The 24,047-nt window shown below is 34.7% G+C and overlaps 1 protein-coding gene across 1 annotated transcript in view; it reads left to right on the top strand.

Moving 5' to 3' along the window:
* The window catches only part of TTN (titin), a 269,124-nt gene that overhangs the window by 113,553 nt on the left and 131,524 nt on the right, over positions 1 to 24,047 (top strand). The window contains exons 120-161 of the mRNA XM_057746297.1: positions 903 to 986; positions 1,210 to 1,290; positions 1,435 to 1,515; positions 1,686 to 1,769; positions 2,014 to 2,115; positions 2,543 to 2,650; positions 4,465 to 4,545; positions 4,738 to 4,806; positions 5,043 to 5,126; positions 5,288 to 5,371; positions 5,660 to 5,743; positions 5,962 to 6,045; positions 6,776 to 6,856; positions 7,158 to 7,373; positions 8,294 to 8,371; positions 8,579 to 8,653; positions 8,860 to 8,952; positions 9,728 to 9,805; positions 10,001 to 10,204; positions 10,409 to 10,492; positions 10,686 to 10,763; positions 11,280 to 11,363; positions 11,624 to 11,707; positions 12,118 to 12,201; positions 12,397 to 12,699; positions 13,015 to 13,098; positions 14,215 to 14,289; positions 14,455 to 14,538; positions 15,058 to 15,132; positions 15,788 to 15,880; positions 16,498 to 16,575; positions 17,548 to 17,616; positions 17,770 to 17,874; positions 18,016 to 18,315; positions 19,150 to 19,230; positions 20,024 to 20,101; positions 20,641 to 20,724; positions 20,876 to 20,950; positions 22,251 to 22,334; positions 22,443 to 22,526; positions 22,644 to 22,727; positions 23,056 to 23,133. Coding sequence (XP_057602280.1) covers positions 903 to 986; positions 1,210 to 1,290; positions 1,435 to 1,515; positions 1,686 to 1,769; positions 2,014 to 2,115; positions 2,543 to 2,650; positions 4,465 to 4,545; positions 4,738 to 4,806; positions 5,043 to 5,126; positions 5,288 to 5,371; positions 5,660 to 5,743; positions 5,962 to 6,045; positions 6,776 to 6,856; positions 7,158 to 7,373; positions 8,294 to 8,371; positions 8,579 to 8,653; positions 8,860 to 8,952; positions 9,728 to 9,805; positions 10,001 to 10,204; positions 10,409 to 10,492; positions 10,686 to 10,763; positions 11,280 to 11,363; positions 11,624 to 11,707; positions 12,118 to 12,201; positions 12,397 to 12,699; positions 13,015 to 13,098; positions 14,215 to 14,289; positions 14,455 to 14,538; positions 15,058 to 15,132; positions 15,788 to 15,880; positions 16,498 to 16,575; positions 17,548 to 17,616; positions 17,770 to 17,874; positions 18,016 to 18,315; positions 19,150 to 19,230; positions 20,024 to 20,101; positions 20,641 to 20,724; positions 20,876 to 20,950; positions 22,251 to 22,334; positions 22,443 to 22,526; positions 22,644 to 22,727; positions 23,056 to 23,133 — 4,179 coding nt within the window. The remainder of the gene's footprint in view (positions 1 to 902; positions 987 to 1,209; positions 1,291 to 1,434; positions 1,516 to 1,685; positions 1,770 to 2,013; positions 2,116 to 2,542; positions 2,651 to 4,464; positions 4,546 to 4,737; positions 4,807 to 5,042; positions 5,127 to 5,287; positions 5,372 to 5,659; positions 5,744 to 5,961; positions 6,046 to 6,775; positions 6,857 to 7,157; positions 7,374 to 8,293; positions 8,372 to 8,578; positions 8,654 to 8,859; positions 8,953 to 9,727; positions 9,806 to 10,000; positions 10,205 to 10,408; positions 10,493 to 10,685; positions 10,764 to 11,279; positions 11,364 to 11,623; positions 11,708 to 12,117; positions 12,202 to 12,396; positions 12,700 to 13,014; positions 13,099 to 14,214; positions 14,290 to 14,454; positions 14,539 to 15,057; positions 15,133 to 15,787; positions 15,881 to 16,497; positions 16,576 to 17,547; positions 17,617 to 17,769; positions 17,875 to 18,015; positions 18,316 to 19,149; positions 19,231 to 20,023; positions 20,102 to 20,640; positions 20,725 to 20,875; positions 20,951 to 22,250; positions 22,335 to 22,442; positions 22,527 to 22,643; positions 22,728 to 23,055; positions 23,134 to 24,047) is intronic.

Genomic DNA, 24,047 nt, shown 5'->3' on the forward strand with positions numbered 1-24,047 from the left:
CATGTATATATATAAACATTCCATGTATACATAACATAAGATATGCATGTATCAATGTGTATCTGTATAATCACATCAAATGCAAGTGCAGAGGTGCAGATGTTCACCCAAACTGCCAATATCTTATTTAAAATGGAAACAATTACTACTGATAATGCATGCTGTCAAACTACATCCGTCACTTAAAAATTCAACATCATCGACACTTAGAATAGATAAATTAAACCCATTATAAACCTTCTTTTGGTCATAGACCCTGTTGAAAACTATGGAGCCTCTTAGAGAAAAGCGCATATTTACATACCCACAAAATGTTGCACACAGAACTCCCCAAAGTCACTGACACACAGATGTCATATTGAAAGGGCTACCCTAGCACAAGAGCGTTTCCTGAGTTTGATAGGCACTATAGACGCACCCCCCCAAAAAAAATCAGAAGAGAAATAGAAACAAATAATAACGTATACATGTAACCATTCTAACAACATCTTAGTCTAAGATAGTCTCAGGTAAATTATACCCATTGTCGTTAATGGATTCCATTTCTCAATACAAAGCAGAGAGGGATTTGCTATATACTATATCCACACTTTATATTGTTTATGTAATTACTGATTAATATGTTTTTATCAAAAGCATACCAATATATGAAGAAAGAATGAATTCTATACACATCCTTCTGTGTATATAACTCATTTTTAATCACCCAAATGCCTCTATAACATGACTTGGGACATTTACCACGTGACCTTTAGAAAACTATAATTTTGTGCATTATTTTGTCAATGCATAGAAAATCTATAACAACATTAATAAACTACATAAAGATTTATGTATGTGCCTGTATCCATTCATAAAAGTCATATATGGCTGAACTAACATTCTATTTTAAAAACTTTAAGTCCCAGAGGTGCCCAAGAAACCTGTCCCTGAAGAAAAGTTTCCTGTTCCTGTTGCAAAGAAAAAGGAAGCTCCACCAGCTAAAGGTACGATGACTTGCTTAGTGAGGAAGCCCCATTTTTATGTCTTGAGTATAAAACATTTTTGTGTTTAATTATCTGTTAATTTGGTTTAATTCAAAATGAGTGTTTTATGGTGTAAGAATTCAACAAAAGTGTCTGTCCACCTCCCTACTTTCTTACAAAATAACTGTCCGTTAGCTACTTTGGAAAACATAAAATCAACTCTAAAAATCAATGTCTTTTCAAGTTCCTGAAGTAGAGAAGAAGATTGTCACAGAAGAAAAAATAACCATTGTCACTGAAAGGGAGGAATCTCCACCACCAGCAGGTACCTCATCCCATCTCCATGAAATAACCTGACTACCCTTCAAGCTTCTTTAATTGCATGTCTTCTTTAATGGGCCTGAACGTTCTATGTTGCTCATTTACTTTGCCTTTCTGAGAATTTTTTAATCAAATACTATCCTTTAAGTGCCAGAAATACCAAAGAAGAAAGTTCCTGAAGAAAAAAGACCTGTTCCTCACAAAGAGGAAGAAGTGCCACCACCAAAAGGTATTGTTTCTCCATCTTTGCAAGAACCATCTTTATGATATTATGTTCCAAGGGAAACGATGATTTTGTTAGTTTTGTGATATATGTGCACCATGAGTGTGTATCTGTGTTTTGTGTTGGGCTTCGATGACATAACTTTGAAGTCCTAAAAGTGCACAATGTTTTTAAAGTACCAGCTCTGCCTAAGAAACCTGTCCCCGAGGAGAAGGTTCCTGTGCCAGTTCCTGTTGCTAAGAAAGCCCCTCCTCCCCGAGGTAGGATGTGTCTCAAGCCTCTGACAAAAATCTTTTAGCTGCTGCATTCTTTTTCCTATCTGGTGTCTTCTTGTACTGACTCTTTGTCTCTCTTTGGCTAGAATTTTTGTGTGTATATACTCGTGATGTGTTCTGTAACTTGCTAGTGAAAGTGGTGTACTGTGCGCATCTTCCCCAAACTCTAGGGAGAGAAACTTGTTAAGATTCTTGATTTTTAAGCTTCCACTTTAATGCTTTCTTAAAGCTGAAGTTCCTAAGAAACCTGTCGTAGAAGAAAAGAGATTTGTTGCTGAAGAAAAAGTATCCGTTGCAGTTCCTCAAAGAGTGGAGCTCATGCAGCACAAAGGTATACAATAGGAAGTGAGGGGAGAGATGAGTTTGCATGTGTTTCCTCCAAGTCTCCTCTTCTTACCACATCAGTTACTTTAGAAATTGTCCTCATCAGTGTCTGTCTGGTGTAGCCTCTGAGACTGAACATTTTGTGTCTGTCTTGGTCCTGATTCATTCTAAGAGAATGAGTGGGGCAAACATGTGGTGATTGTGAAAGTGGGCACACGTGGGCATAATCTGAATATTCTTCAGTCTTGGGCTGCACTGTCCCCTCATCTGAAATCAGCTCTCTCTTTCTTGTAATGAGTAAGCACTGTGAAGCCACCCCCTAAGCAGACAGAAGAATATTATCCATCTGTAGCGAACACATGGCTATCATCAGTACTTCAATGGGCTATTCAGGCTGAATTTAAATTAAATCTTATCTTTGAAAATATCCGCAGAGGAGAAATGGAGTTATTCAGAAGAAGAGGAAAGAGTATCCATTTCGGTTTATAGAGAAGAGGAAAGAGAGGAGGAGGAGGAGGAAGTGGAGGTTACAGAATATGAAGGTAAACAATGCAAATAAGCTAGTGGTGACCCGGAGTCCTGATAAACTGTTTTCCTTCACAGATTATTTATCAGATTAATGAAAGTGATGCAAATGCAGTGAACATCTGCTGGTCTTATTTGATGTATCTTTTGATCAAAACACAAGACTCAGGAGCATTAATTAGAATAAACATTCAATGTATTTCTTGTCCATTCCCTCTTACTTGGCTATGTAGGAAACAAGGCTTCATATTTATAGGTAACTGATGGTGCAAGTATCTCCATCTCCATTTATCCTGTCAGTAGATGGGACTTGGCTTCAGTGTGGTGGGCTGGCATAGTCTTCACCTTGTTAGTCTAATGTCTAAACCATGGGTAACATAAAGCAGTGTTGATAGCACAACTCACTAATGTGTCCTGATTCACAGATTTTAAATGAATAAGAAATTGTATTACCTTATTACATTCCAGAAATCAAGGCCAGGTTTGAGAGTGAAGCCCTGAATACATGGGGCTTTCCAGTATTCCATGTATGGAGAAAACAATCGTTTAGATCAACTTGTTATTCAGATGTTCACATACCTATAATGCTAGTTCTCTGTAGTTTAAGGATTAAACAATGAGCTTTATTTCAATGTTGGGATACCCTTTTAGTGAATTAAGACACCCCTAGGTTTACTGCTAAAGTTCAGCATTCTGTCTAAGGCTATATATCTGAAAGAACTTTACTAAGAAACTTTTAATGTAGCTCTGCTTTAAGGATTAATCAGGAAGTTTCTTGATAAATTAACTGTCTTCCCAATGAAAAGATGAATAGAACTGTACCATCAGATCCTTTGAGTGTATCTCTGGATAATAAAAGGGGCCCCTTCTCTTCTCCACTTGGAAGAAAAGTCCATGTGAAATCCAGATGTGCAGTCTTAATGGAATGGCTTAGAAGAGAGCAAGACTTGACTCCCTAGAGGCAGCCCACCAGTTCTGTTGTGCTTCCTGGGAAAGGCCAAGACGCTGGGCATAAGTCAGGATTCTGATGGATTCAAAGTGGGCCCTGTCCCTTTTAGAAATGTTTCGGAAACCATAACATGTACACAAGGAAACTCCCCATTGCATGAATATAATTTCAGTTTTTTATACGTTATAAATTTCTTTTAGTACTATAGACTCTAATTAAAAGGAGAGACATGATATGCTGTTCTTATGTTTTCATTAAGCCCAAAAGATTTAGGGAAAAGATGGGTAGCCTGTTAAGCTTACTCCTAGTATTTAACTAGATCTTTCTATTCTATAATTAACATACACATAGACTCAAAAATCATAGGAAGACTCTTGCCTCATCCGCCATACCTGCTCCCGCAAAGCTGGGGGGAAAAAGTCTTGTTTCCAAGTCCTCTGTAGGTGTTTCAGATGTAATACAGGTCTTTTCTTTCTTATGAACCTATTTATGATCTTTAAGTATATGTTTCTGCCCTAAAGCCTTCAAGTCTGGTGTTGAGTTATTTTTGAAACTTGTCTTCAAATTCCTGTGTTCTTGTTAATTTAGCCACTAGGATTGTTTTTATGTCTTGTGCTTGTCCTCTTCTTGTGAATACAAGCATTGTTATCTTTATGATACACTTAAAAATTAAAGTATGGAAACATTTCCTATGCTCTTTATTAAGGCATATGCTTTGATTAAAATCTTCTTCTTTGGTTACTTTAAATGAGAACAATCAGGGATTTGGCAAGTGTTAAACTTTTACTATTTTACTTACTCTTTGACATAATAAAGTATAGCTAAAATTGAACATGAAAAAAACACTACAACTTATCTTCTTTAAAATTGGTATCTTTAAAGTGATGGAAGAGCCTGAGGAATATGCTGTAGAAGAAGAGGTGCACTTTATTTCTGAGAAAGTGGAACCTGAACCAGCTGAAGGTAGACCAACTCCTAGATTAATTCTAGCCCCATGTGTGCTTGGCTGGTCCCATTCTTAATGTCCTCTTGTAGTTAACTTATTGTCTGCACTGCAAATGTTGATAAATACCATGTTTAATAAAAAGATTCCTTAAATTTTTATTAAAAAGAAATCCGGACATTTCCACAAATGTATTTTATAATCTTTTCAAGTGCCTGAGAAGAAAATTGTACCCAAACCGAAAATTCCTGCTAAAATAGAGGAGCCTCCACCAGCTAAAGGTACAATTCTCTCTCAGAGAAATGGGATATCATTTGTCTTAATAGCTCTAATAATAATGCCTTTAGTTTGAATAACTGCCTCAGTGTTGTCAGCGTATATGTGTAAATATTTTTACTGACTGTAGTCATGAATGTTTGTGTAAATGTGTGCTCTTTTCATAAAGTGAGTTCTTTGCCCCCAAATTACACTTCTTCTGTACTTCAGACTAATATTCTTAAACCTAATCTTTCTAAAGTTCCTGAAGCACCTAAGAAAATTGTGCCAGAAAAGAAAATTCCTGCTGCAGTTCCCACAAAGGAAAAGGTGCCACCAGCCAAAGGTATATTGGATTTTCCTCTATTCTTGAATAATGCCTGTCTTTTTAAATCTTAAATTGCTACATTCTTCAAATTTTTACGACATTAACAAGAAAGTAAGTGTGCCTGTGTTTAGTGCTTTTCACATTTGTATGTCTGACCGTGTTGTACAATGTCTTTTAAGTGCCAGAAGAGCCAAAGAAACCAGTTCCTGAAAAAAGGGCTCCTCCTAAAGTGGCTAAGATAGAAGAACCTCCTCCCACCAAAGGTAAACTAAATCCCCCAGCACAACATCTAGAAACGTGTCTTGTCTTTCTCGTCCTCTCACTGCTGTCCTTGGGTCACACCTTCTGTATGGAGGTTATTGGTGTATGTTGGCCACAGTGATGCATTATTGCCTTGTCTATGGTGGAATATTACTTACTTGTTGTGAAGTTTATTGTGTGTATCTTGTAAAATTGTTACATTCTAAAATCACAATACTTTCTGGCAAACGTATTTTTAAAAATTCCACTTTAAGTAATACAACTCCATAATCCTAAAATTATCTTTCAAGTGACTGAGAGGCACATGCAAATTACCCAGGAAGAAAAAGTTCATGTTGCTGTAACTAAAAAAGTGGAGCCTCCGAGACCAAGAGGTACAAGGGGCCTTTCAATACACAGAATATTGTACTTACCCTATTCTCTTTACCAAAGACACTAATTACGGGTGTTGGGTTTTCGTTGTCATTGTTATAGTTGTTTTATGTTTGACATCATGAAAATGTCAAGTCTTTTATGTTTGTTACTATTATACAACTACCTTTTTGTGGTTTGAATGAGGAAACATTCTTTAAAGTGAAATCTGTCTTTAAAGTGCCTGAGGAACCCAAGAGAGCTGTTCCAGAAGAAAAATTTCCAAAACTCAAGCCTAGAAAAGAGGAGGAGCCACCAGCCAAAGGTATACCAACTTTTCCAAAAATCAAAATAAACTCATAGGTAATGAAACTAACCTGGTGGAATTGGGATCCTTAGAGAAAATAATTTAAATATGTATTACAAAATAAGTAATATGTATATGTTATTCCATATCATCTCAAAACTAAATATTTCTGATACCAGAAAATATTCTCTCTTCTTCTCAAAAAAAAAAAAAAAAAAAAAAAGTGAAACTCCACCTAAACATATGTAGATCCTTTCCCTTAAAATGTACTTACCTTCTAATGTGTCTTTGTCTGTATACTAAATTCCTTTGCCAAAATGCTTGTTTTGTGTGGCAACCTTTGATGAAATTAAAATTTTTTTAAATCCTCAATTTTCTACATTGTGTCTGTAGAGCTTATGAAAATACCTTAGAATGAAAGTGAAGAAACTATTCATGTAACAGAAGTTTCTCTCTAATTCTTGTTTGATAACCATTGCTTATGCTGTCTAGTTGTCTTTTTTAATTCTCTTATAAATACTACTTGGTCATCTTAAAGTTATTCAGTGTCTTTTAAGTATATTAAAAGTATGTTAGACAGTGTTTATTTCTGAGTCTGTTGATTTTTTTTTTTACCACTTAAATGAAAAATTGACACAAGAAGCATCGTTGTGGCCATCTTTGTCCTCGGATTGTGCATATACAAGTTCTCTTAATACGTGTTTTTCTGAATCTTGCAATTCACTTTTAATAATCACTCTTTTTAAAGTGACTGAGCTCAGGAAGAGAGCTGTTAAAGAAGAAAAGGTATCCATTGAAGTTCCAAAAAGAGAACCTCCAGCAGCTAAAGGTATATTGTGCTTTGACTAAATAATAAAATGAAGCATGAACTACACAGCTCTTTGCCTGTTAGTTTCTAATTTGACTCTCATCCTTAATTGGCTGATTGTTGACTAAAGGTGGGGAATCTAACATCTGACATTAGAAACAGCAGATGGAGACTCTGTAATTCCGTGGCCAACAAAGGACCATCAGGGTCTCCCATAACCAGTGCATGAGACCATCACCAAAGAATGAAATCACAGCACACTGTCCCTGTAGTCCCTCAATGGGCTTCAAGTAAAATGCAGCTGTTATCAATGTTATTCCAGAAGTAACTGTAACAGCAGAGAGAGAATGGGCTTACACCCGAGAAGAAGAAACTGTTTCTGTACAACGGGAAGAGGAATATGAGGACTATGAAGTTTATGATTATAAAGAATTTGAGGAGTATGAACCAACGGCAGAATACGACCAATATGAAGAGTATGAGGAGCGTGAACTGGAACATTATGAAGAGTATAAAGAACAGGAAGAATATGTCACAGGTATGATCAGAATTGCAAACCTGAAACCATGTTAAATATGTGGACATTCCTTTAGAACAGGATAAAATTTTGAACTCCCAAAGAAATTTAGAAAGAACTTTGTTTTGTTTGGCAAATTCAGAATTTTTTTTTCTTGGATAACTTCTAGAAAAAACACCGCTATAAATCGTAAAGTTACTGTTAGAGTTTGGGTCTGGGCATAATCTATTTCCCCCCTCCTTTTTGGTTATACATAGAATAATAAACCTCACTCAGTTTCTTTCTCCAAAAGGTTAAGAGCCTATCTTCAAGTACCCTTGATCATTCTAATACATGACCAGAAATTTCTGAGCATGTCTCACCCTGAAGCTTGTTATTATCAACACGATAGGCTATTGAGAAAACACCCTACCCTTAGGGTTCCCATCACCAAACCTTCACAGACTGCTTCGAAAGTAAAGACAGAGGCCAGCACAAGCAGTTGGGTTTTATCTTTGTGAAGATCAGATTTGTAAGAATAAGTTTCTCTTAGAATTTCAAAATGAATCATTATTTCTCTTATTCAATTTTTGCTGTTTCATAGCCTGACTTCGAGAATATTCTATGTAGTTTTACAAATAGATTTAAAAACTAATATTATACGGGGAGGAGTTTAGCCATGATTTAGTCTTCCTGAAGTGGAATGATAATAGAATATGTAAAAGAGTCACAATTATCTAATTGAAGTAAATAACAAGGAGGAAATAGCAAAAAAAGCTTGTTTAGGTCTTTTACACCTTATTCTACTTGGACCTCTGATTCTCACTCACCTCTAGAGGCTATGGCTATGCTGTAGATAGGATATATTATTTTAATTCTTTGTGTCCATTGAAGAAGTATCATTTTTTAATGTTCTAACATAAAAATGTCTAACATTAAATACCTTGTATATATTTTTAAAGAACCTGAGAAGCCCGTCCCAGTAAAGCCTATCCAGGAAGAACCAGTTCCCACAAAACCAAAGGCCCCACCAGCTAAAGGTAGAGTGAGAAAAACATTATCCGTTATGAGACCTGTGGTTCCTACGTGTCTGTCCAACTATGAATCCATGTTGAAGTGGCAGTGTACCAGTTGTGTGTGTGTTTGGGGTCATTATGTTGTATATTGTATTTCTTAATTTTGTATTCTTACTACTCTTAAGAAGTCTGGTCCAGGTTTTTAAATTTGTTAACGTTGATATTTTAAAGTGCCAAAGAAAGTGGTCCCTGAAGAAAAAGTACCAGTGCCCATTCCTAAGAAACTCAAACCTCCACCACCCAAAGGTACATGGCAGCGTAATAACTACCAAAAACATCTTTGTTACTTACATTGTATAAACATGTCTTACTACCTTGTCTGATGTTCTTTGTTTTTACTGAATGTATTGTTTGGTGCTGATTCTTACATTTCTCAGCGTTTCATGTGTTTTTATTTACATGATACTTGTGTGATTGGTTTTAATGGTCTTTAATAATTAATATCTTTAAAGTGCCTGAAGAAGCAAAGAAAGTTGTTGAGGAAAAAATACACATTTCAATCACCAAACGTGAAAAAGAACAGGTGACTGAACCAGCTGACAAAGGTATAATTTCCTTCCTCAATTGCAGTCTTTTATATCTCCTTTAATACTAAAGCAGCTATGTTTTGCTTCTTTTTTTCACTGTTTTGTGTCTTTTACATTAATCATTAGGTGAATATTGGATGAAAAAATCTGTAAATACATGATAAAAAAGATAATGTTATCTGAAAAGGAAAAGTTATTTCAAAATATACCCATAGCTTCTTATACAATGGCTGTGTCCTAAGACATGGCTACGATACATATAAAATAGAATGTTTGGATTTAAAATCAGTGACTGTTTGATACATTCCTGACTTATCTAAATTGATGTGATGATATAACAATATTCACCACAATTTAATTACCTCTTTATTGATCCTAAAGACATTTTGAAGATTGAAAAAATTTAACACAATGTCTAACCATTTTTCCCTGCTTTTTACTAAGTACTAAGTAACTTCTCTGCAATTTCAGAAAGTATACTTATCCAAAAGTAAATTTAGCTTTTCAGTAAAGGATGTTTCATACAAGCAGAGATACCTGAACACTAAACATCATTTCACACTTGGTCTCTGCTACCTCAGACCTCCTTGAGTACTTTTGTATGTTTTTAGTCCAGTAAGGTTCAGAATCCTTTCCATGGAAAATTTGAAGTTTCTTATAGATGAACAATCACATAGCTATCACATAAGAGGCACTTGAAAAATCATTTTATTTCCTTAAAGTACAATAAAGCAAGCATTAGCTGGGTAGTCTGTTTCTGACAATAAAATTTCCTTATACTTAATGTTTCAAGTGCCCATGAAGCCCAAGAGGGTTGTCACAGAAGAAAAAGTACCTGTTCCTAAAAAAGAAGTAGCAGCACCTGTTAGAGGTACTATAATCACTCTTTTTAATGTGTTATTTGTCTTTTTTGGTAAAAAATTCATGTTCAGTTCTATGTGTAAAGTTCTTCTGTGGGAAAGATAAAGCCTATTCCTTCTTCTATTACAAATGGCTGTGTTCCCAATGTGTCTTAATTTTGTTGAGTAATTGGAAAATATCCAACCTAAAGATAATATCTTTAAAGTGCCTGAAGTACCTAAAAGACAAGAACCAGAAGAGATTGCCTTTGAAGAGGAAGTTGTAACCCAAGTAGAGGAGTATTTTGAAGAAGAAGAGTATATTCATGAAGAAGAAGAAGAGTACATTCATGAAGAAGAAGAACTCATAGCTGAAGAAGAAGAGGAACTCGTAACTGAAGAGGAAGTGGTACCAGTGGTACCAGTCAAAGGTAGATTATATCTCCTGCCAAGGGATAAGCAGCAGCATCTTTAGTGTCCAGTTTGGTCAGATTCTGGGGTTTATTAGCACCGATGACCAATTCTGCTTATTTTAGAAAAAGATACTTTTAGATGCTGAAGTGTGATTTCTGCACATTTTCACATTTTGTATCTTTTCTGCAACATTTCCAAAATTCTTCCTAATATCTTTAAAGTGCCTGAGGTACCTAAGAAACCTGTTCCAGAAGAGAAGAAACCTGTTCCTGTTCCCAAAAAGAAGGAAGCCCCACCAGCAAAAGGTACATCACCACTCATATCATGAGCACATAAAGTACTTAATCTGAAGATAAATAGCTAACTCTCTTCTGAGTTCAAAACCTTGTGTGTGTTACTATCTGTTCTTTGAAACTGTCCTGTTGTTTGTTAACTGTCCTTTGTGTGGATGTGGGCTTACTGGTAGTAAGAACTTAACAATAAACAATATCTTTAAAGTGCCTGAGATTCCTAAGAAGCCAGAGGAGAAAGTTCCTGTGACCATTCCTAAGAAAGAGAAGGCTCCACCAGCTAAAGGTACATCTCTTTGTAATCCATCAGTGGAATAATACAATAATTTCCCCATGTATTGACAGTATAACTTGGTGAGCCATATCGGTTCTTTCCCCATGATGATATTAACAATATTAATGCCAAGACAAGGACCTCCCAGCTGGTTACTGGAGCAGATTATTGTGTTTTCATCTCTGCATTTTACCATCAAAGCATGCTGGTGCTTCATGTGTGGCTCCTCCTCTTTAGTGGAAAGTTCTTAGAGTAAAATAAATTCTAACTGTAATACCAAAATGGACAAAATCATCATTTAGCAGACATTGTGTATTGTCTTTATCACCATTCTATGTTTTCTCAGCATTTTTAAATCTTAATTTTTGTGCATTTTCTGGCCTTTGTTTTGTGGCTGTTATAATTATTACTTTCATTCTTAAAGTGAAACTGTTAGAATATCTATGATGCTTCAATAAGGCTGAAAATTGCTAGATTCTTATCTATGGGTGAAAAATGTGACACTAAGCCTATTTGATGTCTTTAAAGTTCCTGAAGTACCCAAGAAACCTGTACCAGAGGAGAAAGTGCCAGTACCGGTTCCTAAAAAGGTGGAAGCGCCACCTGCCAAAGGTACCTGAACTTGCAATATCATAAGTTTTTTAAAATTTCAAATGTCCATATGAGTAAAAAATTAAATAGTTCAATTACATGCTCTTTGGGGATGCAACACTTTAGTATTCCTTTATGGAAAAGAAAAGATTTTATTTTAAAGGTAAAATGCTTCTTGAAATAACTCGGTCATACTCTTATGACCTTAATCTTTTGGAAACTATGCTTAGACTCAAAATTTTAGGTTGTTTAAAATGTTCCTCTAAATCATTTCTTTAAAGTGCCAGAAGTGCCTAAGAAGCCTGTGCCTGAGAAGAAGGTGCCGGTTCCTGCTCCTAAGAAAGTAGAGGCTCCACCTGCAAAAGGTACGTCACTTCATCATTTAAAGTCCATGGGGGGGGAGTCCAACTCGAGGATGGAAGATGCCTTAGAGGACTGGGGCGGGGAGGGTGGGGGGGACTCGAGGAGGGGGGAGTCAAGGAAGGGAGGGAATATGGGGATATGTGTATAAAAACAGATGATTGAACCTGGTGTACCCCCAAAAAGATAAAAATAAAAAAAATAAAAATAAAAAAAAATAAAGCCCATGGGGGAAGAACCTTACATTCACATATATTCACATACAAATTCCCTCATAACATGACATGTTTTAAACAATTGTCTATCTTGTTAGAAAAATAAAAGTCACATATCTCGTGATTTCTTTTTATGTCTGTTGCTCTAAGACATGTAAAAGAACACATTCTTAAAGACAAATAATATAATATCTTTAAAGTGCCAGAGGTGCCCAAGAAGGTCATCCCAGAAGAAAAGAAGCCAACACCTGTTCCGAAAAAAGTGGAAGCTCCACCACCCAAAGGTATATTAATCTCTAACAAAACCAAGGCAAAAAGGAAAACTAACTGGCATTATGTGGCCTCACTAACTATAATTACTTATGTTGGTGGCAGTTGATGCTTTATGATCACAGAATATTTGCTTTTCATGTTGTCCCACTGTTTTGAATTTTGTACATAAAAGTGATGCTTGTCCGATTGAAAAAATATCTTTAAAGTGCCGAAGAAACGTGAGCCAGTTCCGGTTCCAGTTCCTGTAGCTCTGCTTCGGGAAGAGAAAGTTGTATTTGAAGAAGAAATTGTTCTTGAAGAGGAAGTTCTACCTGAGGAAGAGGAAGTTCCACCAGAGGAAGAGGAAATTCTACCAGAGGAAGAGGAAGTTCCTCCTGAAGAAGAGGAAGTTCCTCCTGAAGAAGAGGAAGTTCCTCCTGAAGAAGAGGAAGTTCCTCCTGAGGAGGAAGAATTTGTACCTGAAGAAGTTATTCCAGAAATTAAACCTAAAGTGCCAGTACCTGCACAAGGTATAGCAGCTCTTCTTGAAGTCATCAGGCCTCTTTTGTGTTGAAATATGCTTTCCCATCCTTTTGTTCATCTCTGATTTTTATTTACTGTCTATGTTTTCTGCCATCTAAATCTTAGAAAACATTCCAGCCATGTGTCTATTATTTTGTGTCTGTCTTACGTGTCTATTTATTGTAAATCATCTGAACGTCTTTTCAAATTTCATGATATGAAATGTTATTTAGTTGTTTGTGGTCTTATTCTCATGTGTCTTTTTGTTACAAATACACTACTGTACTTGTGATTTTCAATGTCTTAAAATGAATGTTTTTAAGTGCCTGAAGTGCCAAAGAAACCTGTACCAGAGAAGAAAGTCCCTGTTCCAGCTCCTAAAAAAGTGGAACCTCCACCACCCAAAGGTACACCTCCCCAGAGTAAATACACATTCTTCATCCATAGGTTAACCAGAAAAATTATAGTAGAACTGGGATTTAGGAAAATTTATCTTTTTAAACTAATTAGTAGTCACGTTAATTTCTAAAAGTGTTCAGGAACACTGATATCCACTTTTCATTGGCTGCAAAGCAGTATTCAAGAACAAAGATGGAAGGAAGTATTGTCCCAAAACTGCCGCAAAAGTTCTACTCAATTCCCTATAATTTTATTAAACATCATAATTTTCATACAGATATTTTAAAAGGCTAAATTACACAAAAATGTCTGAAAAATATGATGAACAAATCTTCCTAAATGTCATCCTTCAACCATTTATATTAAGTGCCTTTATAACATCAGGATGAAAAGATAAAACAAAGATTAATGTATTTATGAAAACACTGAGTAATAGCTTATGTCTTCTGATACATACATATGAATGGTAACCCAGCAGATTTTGATTTTAGCCTTGAATTTGTATCTTGCTGTATTAGCCTGAGCAAGTCCTTTAACTAATCTGAGCCGAAAGTCCCTCTCCTATAAAATGGGGATATTATGGATAATATCAGTCCTAGAGGGCTTAGATATTATTGTGAGGGTAAAATAAAGTAAGATATATAAAAGTAATCTAGCACTGAATGAATAGTATCCAGATTTATCATATTTGATCAGTTCATAGTACAGGACATAATATATTTATGCCTTAAAGCTCAATAATATTTTCTGCAAAAGTTTATGATGCTACTACTTAAAATAAGCATGACCTCTCCACTAGGTTAAAGTCTTAAAATCAATGAAACAGTAAAGCTGATGTTTTGTTGGATTTCAAGAATTCAGAAATATTTTATAGATAATGATTTAATAAATTTCTAGTGAAATTTAAGTGGATGGAATGACAGCATCTGTCCTCTGGTATTCAAATAGGTTGCTGATCCCTTCCTCCAAAAACCTAATTACATCATCACACTTGGGCTCCTGACTTATATTACATCCCTATCCTAAGCGACTGTTGCATGTTGGTCTTTCTCTGTGTGGACTTCTTGTGTTCTCTCTTTTTTGTCCCTCAAATAAATTCTTATCATGAAATGATGTCTTTAAAGTACCTGAGGTTAAGAAGAAAGTGCCAGAGAAGAAAGTGATCGTTCCCAAGAAAGAGGAGGCTCCTCCTGTCACAGGTACTGCTATTCCCAAGCGAATTAGACACTGCCATTTCTTTCTTCACCTGTAAAAGCCAAAACGTCCCATTTCTCAGTATTTGTTAACATAACTTACATTATTGTGGTGTCCATTGTCTCTGTGTTTGTAAACTGAACTTACAAAATAAAATAATATCTTTAAAGTGCCTGTGGTGCCTAAGAAACCTGAACCAGAAAAGAAGGTGCCTCCTCCTGGTCTTAAGAAAGCAGTGGCTCCTCCTGCCAAAGGTACATCACTCCCAACAGGGATGTGTTTGCTGCCCTGATGTTGAACTGTGATGCTCTTCACTTAGGGATATTCCACATAAACGTTTGCATTGTGTGGTCTGTGTGTGGTCATCAGCTGGGACACCGCTGCACCCATGTTTGTGCTATGTCAGGTCTTCAACTTTGCGTATTTTATGTTGCCTTGTCTATGTATGTTGTTCCTAAAAAATAAAAACACTAAACTGATATATCTTTAAAGACCCTGAAGCAACTAAGAAACCAGTCCCTGAAGTACCCATTGCTCTTCCTAAAAAAGTAGAGGCTCCAGCAGTAAAAGACAGAATGTCTCTCTAATGGAGCCTTTATCTTAAACCTCTTATTTTTGTCTCATTAACTGATGCTGTGAAATGTCAATGTTTCATCTTGTGCATGTGCATTCTGTTATTAGCTCTCTTGTGTTGAAAAATGGGGAACTTGGTCTTTATGTACTCCTCTTGGTTCTTGCATTTTAAGTGCCTAAAACAATCAATATCTTTTAAGTTCCTGAGGTGCCTAAGAAAGTGGAAGAAAGACGAATCATTGTCCCTGAAGAAGAGGAAGTTCCACCAGTTGAAGGTAGATGACTTTCTAAGAAAATAGCATTTTCAAAAAGCATCATTGTCTTACTTTTGTCTAATGTATTCCGGAGGTAAATGCACATTTCACTCCAGAAAATAAACATATTCAGACTCTAAAAGAAATTATTCTTACCTAGTAGAAATTGGATAGGCAAACTAAAACCTATTGAATCTCTTTTCATACATACTCAGCCTGTTTGTTTGTTTGTTGTTTGTTTTACTTTAATGAGAATCTTTGAAGGGAAACTGTATTTGCCATGGAGAATTTTCCATCAAATTCCTTGGTTGACAATTGTGAGATTAGTTTCTCCAAGAGGAGTTCCTGTTAAGCCTAGGTAACTGGTGCAGAAAATCTGACTTCTACCCCTTAGTGGATGTTTGACTTCAAAAAAATCCACCTCCATTAAAAGTAATAATAATAATTGAAACTATATTCTTTCTGAGGTCCTTTCCAGTTCTAAAATTCTGTGAAGGGCCTAACATATTTTGGAGAACCAGTAAGACTTTTTTCAAGGATGAGTGCATTTTCACGTGCATTTAGAAGGCTGAGTTAACTATGCTGATCAGACAACCTCCGTTTTCAGATGTATCATTTTAGTCTAATATTCAAGTGAATTATAAAAATAATTTACAAAATAATCATTTTTTTAAAGTGTTTGAGGAGCCTGAAGAGCCTATTCCAGAAGAAGAGATCCCAGAGGAACCACCTAGCATAGAGGAAGTTGAGGAGGTGGCGCCACCTAGAGGTACAGATGCTTTTATGAGTTGGACACGTATAACACATGATGTTCCAAATTTTTCTCAGAATTCATCTAATCCTAATATTCACGAGTATACATCTCTTACATTATATCAATTGAAGATTAGTTACAACTGGCACCTGAAACTTTGTGTTCCTTTTCTTAACCCAACTTTTTCTATTGCATCTGCAATTCAGTTAGAATGAGAGAAAGAATTTTATGTTATTGACATTTTAATTTTTTCTGGCCAGATGCTATTGTAATACTTTCACCTAGTTTTCAATCCTTAGTTTCTTCTTCAATAGTAAGGTGGGGAAAAGTCTATTTCTATGGTGTTTGCTCTTTAGAATAATTGTTAGGCTATCATTGCTAAAGACTATGACAATCTTTTGCCTAGTTGATATTATGTTTGCTTGTAGGATTTCCAAGTAATATCCTTCTCACCTTTAGAGTCAGTACTTCATATATATAATTGCCATTTAGGTTGCTAATATCTTTTTAAAATAAATAAATGTTTAGTGTTTGGGTTTTTTTGTTTGGGGCTTTTTTTTTTTGGTATATGGTGGTGCTTGTTCTATTCATTGCATGTCATTTTTCAAAATGTCCATAAAATATCTTTTAAGTGCCTGAAGTGGTTAAGAAAGCAGTACCTGAAGTACCTACTCCTGTTCCTAAAAAAGTGGAAGCACCACCAGCTAAAGGTATAACAAATCCTTTTATTAAAGATAATAGTATCTTTAAATTCCTATTCACTTTCTTTTTAAACAACAAAAGTATCTTCGTTCACTGCTTTCTTAGAGTCATTTGAATAGAAAACTTGTGAAATTGATTAAGAACCTGTAAAGATATAATTCATTTGATTGTTTTAGCCTTTTTGGAATGTTAATGATTATATGTGTCTGTGTCTGTGTGTGAATTATTCCAGAAGATTCTTATCTTAAAAAGCTGAGAATTTTAATGTTAATAGTACATCTCTATATACTTATATACATTACAATGGATCCTTCTTCCCAACATTCTATTCCTAGGTTTATTCCATTATGTCAGTAGAATCTTCTCATGTAATTATTACAATAATTATGTCTCCTATATTATTTTATGTGGGGGGTATATCTGTTCTAATGCTAAAATAATTATTTTAAAGAGCCTCATGTCCTTTTTGTAATATCTGGCCAGAACATTCAAGGTTATTACAAAACGTCTATTTCCCATTGTTCCTAGTTAGGTTAATGTTTCAGTAGCACTCCTAATCGATTAAGTTATGCTGCCCCTATCACAATAGAAATAAATACTTGGCAGACACGATAATGCCCAGCAGAACATGACACCCATGTCAAGGCTTAAGTACTCTATGATGGTAATCACTTGAAAAAAGCCTTCATCAATTAAAAATAGTAGAAGTAGGCTCAATATTGGTAATCCCTGCTATCAAAAAAAAAAAAAAAAGGTAGCACAGGTTCTTTGTGGACATACCTTCTTCTAAAGGTATAGCTAGCACAAACAAGTGATTCGGAAAAATACCTTTATAGCCTCTAAAACTGGTGTCCAATTTTACAGTACAGAGTGACTTCTTAGACTTTGATTATTGTAATGTTGATGTTGTTCCTGATGTTTCTATTTCATGTTTATCATTGAGTATTGTCAGCTAACTGAAATGCCTAATATCTTTAAAGTGCCAAAGAAAGTTCCTGAGGAAAAAGTACCTGTTCCTGTTCAGAAAAAAGAGGCCCCTCCAGCCAAAGGTACATCTTCTCTTTTTAACATGAACTTTCTTATAATCTTTTTTCATTAAGATTTTTATGTTCTATGTCTACATGTCTTGATTGTTTCTGATGTCTTTTGTCTATGAAAGCTTGCTCTTGACAGTCTTAAATATTAAAACTATATCTTTAAAGTGCCCGAAGTACAAAAGAAAGTCCCAGAAAAGAAAATCCCAGAAAAGAAAGTCCCTGAAAAGAAAGTCCCTGTGCCTAAAAAAGAAGCTGTTCCCCCAGCTAAAGGTACTTTTAAGAAGATCTTTGATTTTCATATATTGTTGCTTGAAAGCCTTTCTCAGTTGTTTTTCTTTTATATTTTGAGTTTACATCTTCATTTCTGCTGTGTTTAAAAAAATAAATCTCTTAAAATAGATACTCTTTCAGGGAGAGCTGTCATTGAAGAAAAAATATCAGTTGCCTTCCACAAAGAGGAAGTAGTAAAAGAAAGAGCAGAATTAGAAATAGTGGAAGCACAAGTGGAAGAAGCTCGTGAAGAAGAAGAGTTCCATGAGGTTGAAGAGTATTTTGAAGAAGAAGAGTTCCATGAGATAGAAGAATTCCTCACAGTAGAAGAGTATAGAGCTGAAGAAGAAGTACACGAAGTTGAAGAAGTCCATAGGGTAATAGAAGTTTTAGAGGCTGAAGAAGTGGAAGTATATGAAAAACCCAAAGCTCCACCTAAAGGTATAGGGAATTGTGCAGATATTACAAATTGTTATATGTTGTTCTAACTTCTTTTTTAAAGTACATTTCATGTTCAGTTTGGACATTAGAAACCCACTTTCCATGATAAAATCATGAAATACTTTAAGCGTGAGTTTGAACTACTTGATAACAATGATTGATACAGAGTAGAGATTAACCACAGAGTATAATTTTAACCAAAAAATAATAATATTTGATATCTACTTACCTAAGGAGATAAGAAAATTCACTGTATGAATTTGTGGATTCTTTTTTAAATCTAAATAAGAATGTTATATGATTGTTACAGGTACCAAAATAACTGGCCAGCGTCATCTGTTGAGTGAAAAAGAAACTCCTTAGTCACTGAGAAATTTACATGTCCAGGCAAAGCAACCATTGCTTTGTTAGCATTTTAGTCAACTGTTTACAAACTGATATTACTCATCCAAAGCTTCTATCATTTTATGATATTTTCAGGAGAAATAACATTAAGGAAGGAAATGAAGTGTAGTAACAGCACCTGCATTCTAGTATATTCTAAGAATTAAACTTACAAATACATTCTCTGCAAGACCACTCGAGCTCTTGAACAAATTAACAATATGTGTGTAATATGAAGGAAAGTGTGTGTGTGTGCTTAGTCTACACTGTAAGTTTACAAAACAGGTGAAATTTAGCAAAATCAAGTTTGTTTTAAAATACGTGTGGTATAAACTTTTAAAATATGAATAGAGAAAGCATTTTATGAGCCCTCATTGTACTAATTTTAGTCACTGTGAGCCATCATGCTTCAGGAGTTCTTTCTAAAGCGAAACACTAATATCTTTAAAGGGCCTGAGATATCCAAGAAAATCATCCCTCCAAAAAAACCACCTACTAAAGTTGTTCCTCGAAAAGAGCCACCCGCTAAAGGTATTTTATGGGTGAAAAATTACTTACCTAATTTTACATACAGTAGCACCTTGGCTGCTTTACAAGTTTGCAATCTGCTTGATGTTGTTCTTCTGTGTTTTGTGTTTTTGGAATGTCTAAAACAAACTAATATCTTTAAAGGGGGTGAGGGGCTAAAGGAAGTTCTATCAAAAAAGAAAGTCACTGTTATACTTAAAATACCCAAAGCAAATATCGCTATTAACCAAATAGTGAACCCAGTTTTCCTTCTTTGGTACTCTTTGATTACATATTCACTAACATGCTTATTGCTAAATCCCTGTTTTCCTGTTAATTATTAATTTTAATGACGTAGTAAATATAAATACATAGTGACTGTGTGTTTAATGGCCCTGTTTTGTTCAGTTTTTAAACCTCTTGAATTTCACAATAGAAATAAAATACAAGTATCTAATAAATAATATATACTTATCTCTTTAAAGTCTCTGAAGCATTTAAGAATGTTATCACTGAAGAGAAAATACCAATTATTCCACCAAAACAAGCAGAAATAGCACCAGCTGAAGGTGTCTTATTCATTTTTCTTGTCAAGTTCTTATGATTCTTAGATGGGAAATTCCCCTTGATTTTCGTCGTTGTACTTGTTGTCAAAATTCAACTCATTTTAATTACTGTAATGTATTTGATAAAGTGATGTCTGTATTTATATTGTGGCTATGTTCTGTTCTGTGTTTACATTTCTCTTATGCTCTACTTGTTACAAATCTTTATGAATGTTTAAAAGTAAAAGAAATTATTACTACTATCTTCAAAGTACCTGAAGTACCCAAGAAAACTGTGATAGAAGAAAAAGCACATGTTCCTGAAGAGCCCAAAGTTCCACCAGCTAAAGGTATCTGCCTTTGCTGATTCACCACTAATACGAAACTCCCTTTTATTCACTTATTTTGGAGAAGAAAAAGAGATCGTTCTCCCCTCAATGCCACAAAATGGCTGAATGATGTAAACTTCAATTTATGTCCCATAACATAATCCTCCCTTTTGTGACGACCTTCTGGAAACACAGGCCTAAGCCTAAATGTTATTATTTGTATTGATCTTCTTCTTAAGCAATATTTAAATATTGACCCCTCAACTTCTTTTTCAAAAGTAATTCATTTTGGAAGCTATTGTCAAATAGCTCTGAAAACAAATAAACATGTTCCAAATGACAATAGAAAATGATGCCGTATCCAAAGAGCAAAGTCTTCCTAATATGACAAACCAAGAATGCATCAACAAGGCAATCTAGAGAGACGCGTTGACTGTGTCTTTAGATGACTTATAATTTGGGGAATTTTGACATTCTTCATGTTAGATGACCCTTTTTGTCTTGATAAATATGCCCAATGATGCAATTCTTAAAAATAAAACAAACAAATATCTTTAAAGCACCTGAAGTTCCCAAGAAAATTGTTCCAGAAGAAAAAGTTCGTGAAGCTGTTCCTAAAAAGCCTGAAGTTCCACCAGCTAAAGGTATACACTAATACTAATCACAACATGAAATAACGTTTAGTTATTTGTAGTTTAAAGTGAGTGTGAGTGATGTAAATGTATTTCATTTCTTTATATTCTTAATATCTTATATTTGTTATTTATTACCATTAATATACTAATATCTTTGAAGTCCCTGAGGTGCCTAAGAGAAGTACCCAAGAAGAAATATCACCCACAGTTCTTTCTGAAGATGCAACGACGTACAGTGAGTGTAGAAAAACTGGTGGTTCTCTTTGGTTCGTCTGTTTGTCTTCAAAGCTTTCGACAGTAAATATACTAATATCTTGTAAAAGCCTAACATGCCAAAAATATTTCACTAAAATTAAATAACTTGAATGACTATCAGCCTCAGACAAGGTGTATTTCCTCACCAATTTAAAAAAATATATAGTCCTGTACGTATACCATCGCCCAATGTTAGAAGTCATCTGTCTTATAGAATTTGTCATTGTCTTGTTAACCTTCTCTGTGTACAAATGTCGTCTAATTTTAAGCAGTTCATTTTCTCAGACCATAAGGCAACTTTCTTTAACTTGATAATATTTTACTTGGATAATGTAGATCAAAATATTTCACCATTAGTATTTTTAACTCTTTGCAACAATTGTCAGAAACATTTTGGCAGTGCTGCTCAAATACCCATAGATTTACAAGGCCATTAGAACCTCAAAAAAATTCTCAAGCCATTTTTGGTTTTGCTTTCATGCAAAATTATGATTAATTTGTGGAGTAAAATAATATGAGCAATAAAATGTTCTGAATAGAATACTATTTGTCTGAATAGTGAAAATGCCTTCCATTTATTTGAATCTAAAATTTAAATCCAATTTTTGTCACCCTATAATAATAGGATGGGATAAAAATATATGATGACGCCCTCCTTTGAATACCTTTTCTATACTTAAGTTTGGTTATTATTATCAGCCAGTCTTCCTTTCTAAAAGCTGGAGAAAGCTTTATTTCTTCAGTTGCCTTATTTTTCAAATATTTAATCCTTTTTATTTTTCTTTTCTTCTTCCAATCCCTAAATGGTTTTCATGTTCATATTAAATATGAAGCCATAAAGTAAATTTGGTTTGAAAATACAGATAACTAGTCTCCTGGAACAGGAAAGGACTTAGATGAATTTCCAGTGGGTCAAATATAGAATTCTTGATGTACAACTCAAAATCGACCCTGTTCTTTAAGAAAACAATCCGTAAAAATTAACAATAAGGAAATTTTACCAGTAGCTTTCTTCAGACAGTAGAAGAATTATAGCCTAGTCCCTGATGAGTGAATTCCTCAGTTTTACCATCATGATCATAAAGAAATGCTGAAAGTCCTATATCATAAAACTGGGAATGAGGCTTTTTTCTAGCCAGTGTGTTATTGTCACTGATTTGGGTCTATGTACTATTTGTCATTTGAGTTATGAATGTGTATTATGTATTATGTTTTTCTTAATTCTATTCTTCATCCACTCTGAAATGCCTCTAATTGTATAAATACTAATATCTTTAAAGTTTATGAAGTATCTGAAGAATCATCTCTAGAAGAAAAAGTACTTGTGACTCAACCTCAAAAGACAAAAACCAAACTAGCAAAAGGTATATAACGCCAATGACCCAGTGAAGAAAATTTATTTTTGGCTCATTTTAAAAGCTCAATACTTTCCTTCACCATTTATAAATATAACTATACTCATATCTTTTAAGTGCCTGAACCACCCAAGAAAGTTGTTCCAGAGGACAAAATATATGTGACTGTTCCTAAAAAGAGAGAAACACCCGCAACTAAAGGTACATTCAGCAACATCAAACTTGGATGAGTATCTGGCTTCAAGACTCAAAAATTGCATGTTATATAATTTACTGTTTTTACAACTTCTAAGTGTAAACCTACTAATATCTTTAAAGAGCCTGATACAACCAGAGAAGTATTTCCAGAGGTGGAGTTACCTAAGGCTGTTCCCCAAATTCCAGAGCATCCTCCAACTGAAGGTATAATTCTTAGTTATGAAAATCTAAATAAGAAAATCTTTCTTCATCAGTCTGCAAAATATGTTCACTGTTTTGTGTAGATTTTCACAACCTCTAATGCTAAAATACTAATATCTTTAGAGTCCCTAATGTACTCAAGACAAGGAACTATGACTTGCCCCTAAAAAGTCAAATTCCACTCATACAATGAATAAAGATAAACCATTAAAACAAAAATAAAATTTCTAATTTAAGGTTATAATATCTGTTAATATTCCTAATTTTCTTTGTAAGTCATGTCTTCATGTCTTTGCTTTTTCTCAATTAAAAAATACTAATATCTTTAAAGAGTTGGAAGTCTCCAAGGAAGGTGTTCCAGAGAGACAAGCTCCTATTACCAAAAGAAGAAAAATACTACCACCGAAAGGTACAAGCTAGAAGAAAGTCGACTTTCTTATCTCATAATTATAGTTGTACTTAACATGTGTAAAAATACTAATATCTTTAAAACTTCAGATGCTACCAGGGCAGTCACGTCAGAGAAGTGGGTCTCCCAAAGTAGCAGCTTGACTGAGTATATACATGTCCCCATGAGTCATAAAGGGGAAAAGTCCATAACTTTATACACATGCAGATGCTTGGGCTATAAATTTTATCTATGAGGCCTCCAACAGGGGGAAGAAAAAAAAATACATATATGTAGTGCAGATGTGACCCAAAAGGATTCTGCAATAGGAAATAACTATTGTTGTTTCCTTAAAATATAAAATTCAGACTAGTTAGAAAAAAGTGTATATGAGAGATCACTTGTAACATTTATATCCCTGAAATTACACTGAGTAGGCTCACCCCTCACCACTCTAAAGCAGAAATCAGTGCCATCAAATGACAGAGGTGCTTGGCTGTAGACTATAAGTTAGTAATTCAAAAGCTCCATGGGATTGAAATTCCAGGATATAATACAACTACCTGTTGGAATTGCTTTTCTGTTAAAATAAACTTACCACCAAAAACAAATGCATAAATTTGAAATAACTGATTTCCCCTAAGACTTAAATATCATAGAAATATTTTCAGAAAACCATGAATTAAAGAAAATAAAACATTAAATTCACTGTGGAACTGTTTTATCTGTAATATCATTGCCACCTGAGAGCCTTCTAAAAGTAGGGCAATTAAAACCAAAACCAGTTAAAGTTGGAATTCTGCCCTGAATATTTATTTGCTCCTCTCATTGTCTTTTATTTTTAAAGAGCCCTATTTTCCCATTTTGAATACTTTCAGATAAATCAAAAGATGAGAACGTTATAAAACATCCCCCAAAATTCTTCACAATGCCCA

This window comes from Hippopotamus amphibius, chromosome 8 (assembly GCF_030028045.1).
Source record: "Hippopotamus amphibius kiboko isolate mHipAmp2 chromosome 8, mHipAmp2.hap2, whole genome shotgun sequence".
Lineage (NCBI taxonomy): Eukaryota > Metazoa > Chordata > Mammalia > Artiodactyla > Hippopotamidae > Hippopotamus > Hippopotamus amphibius.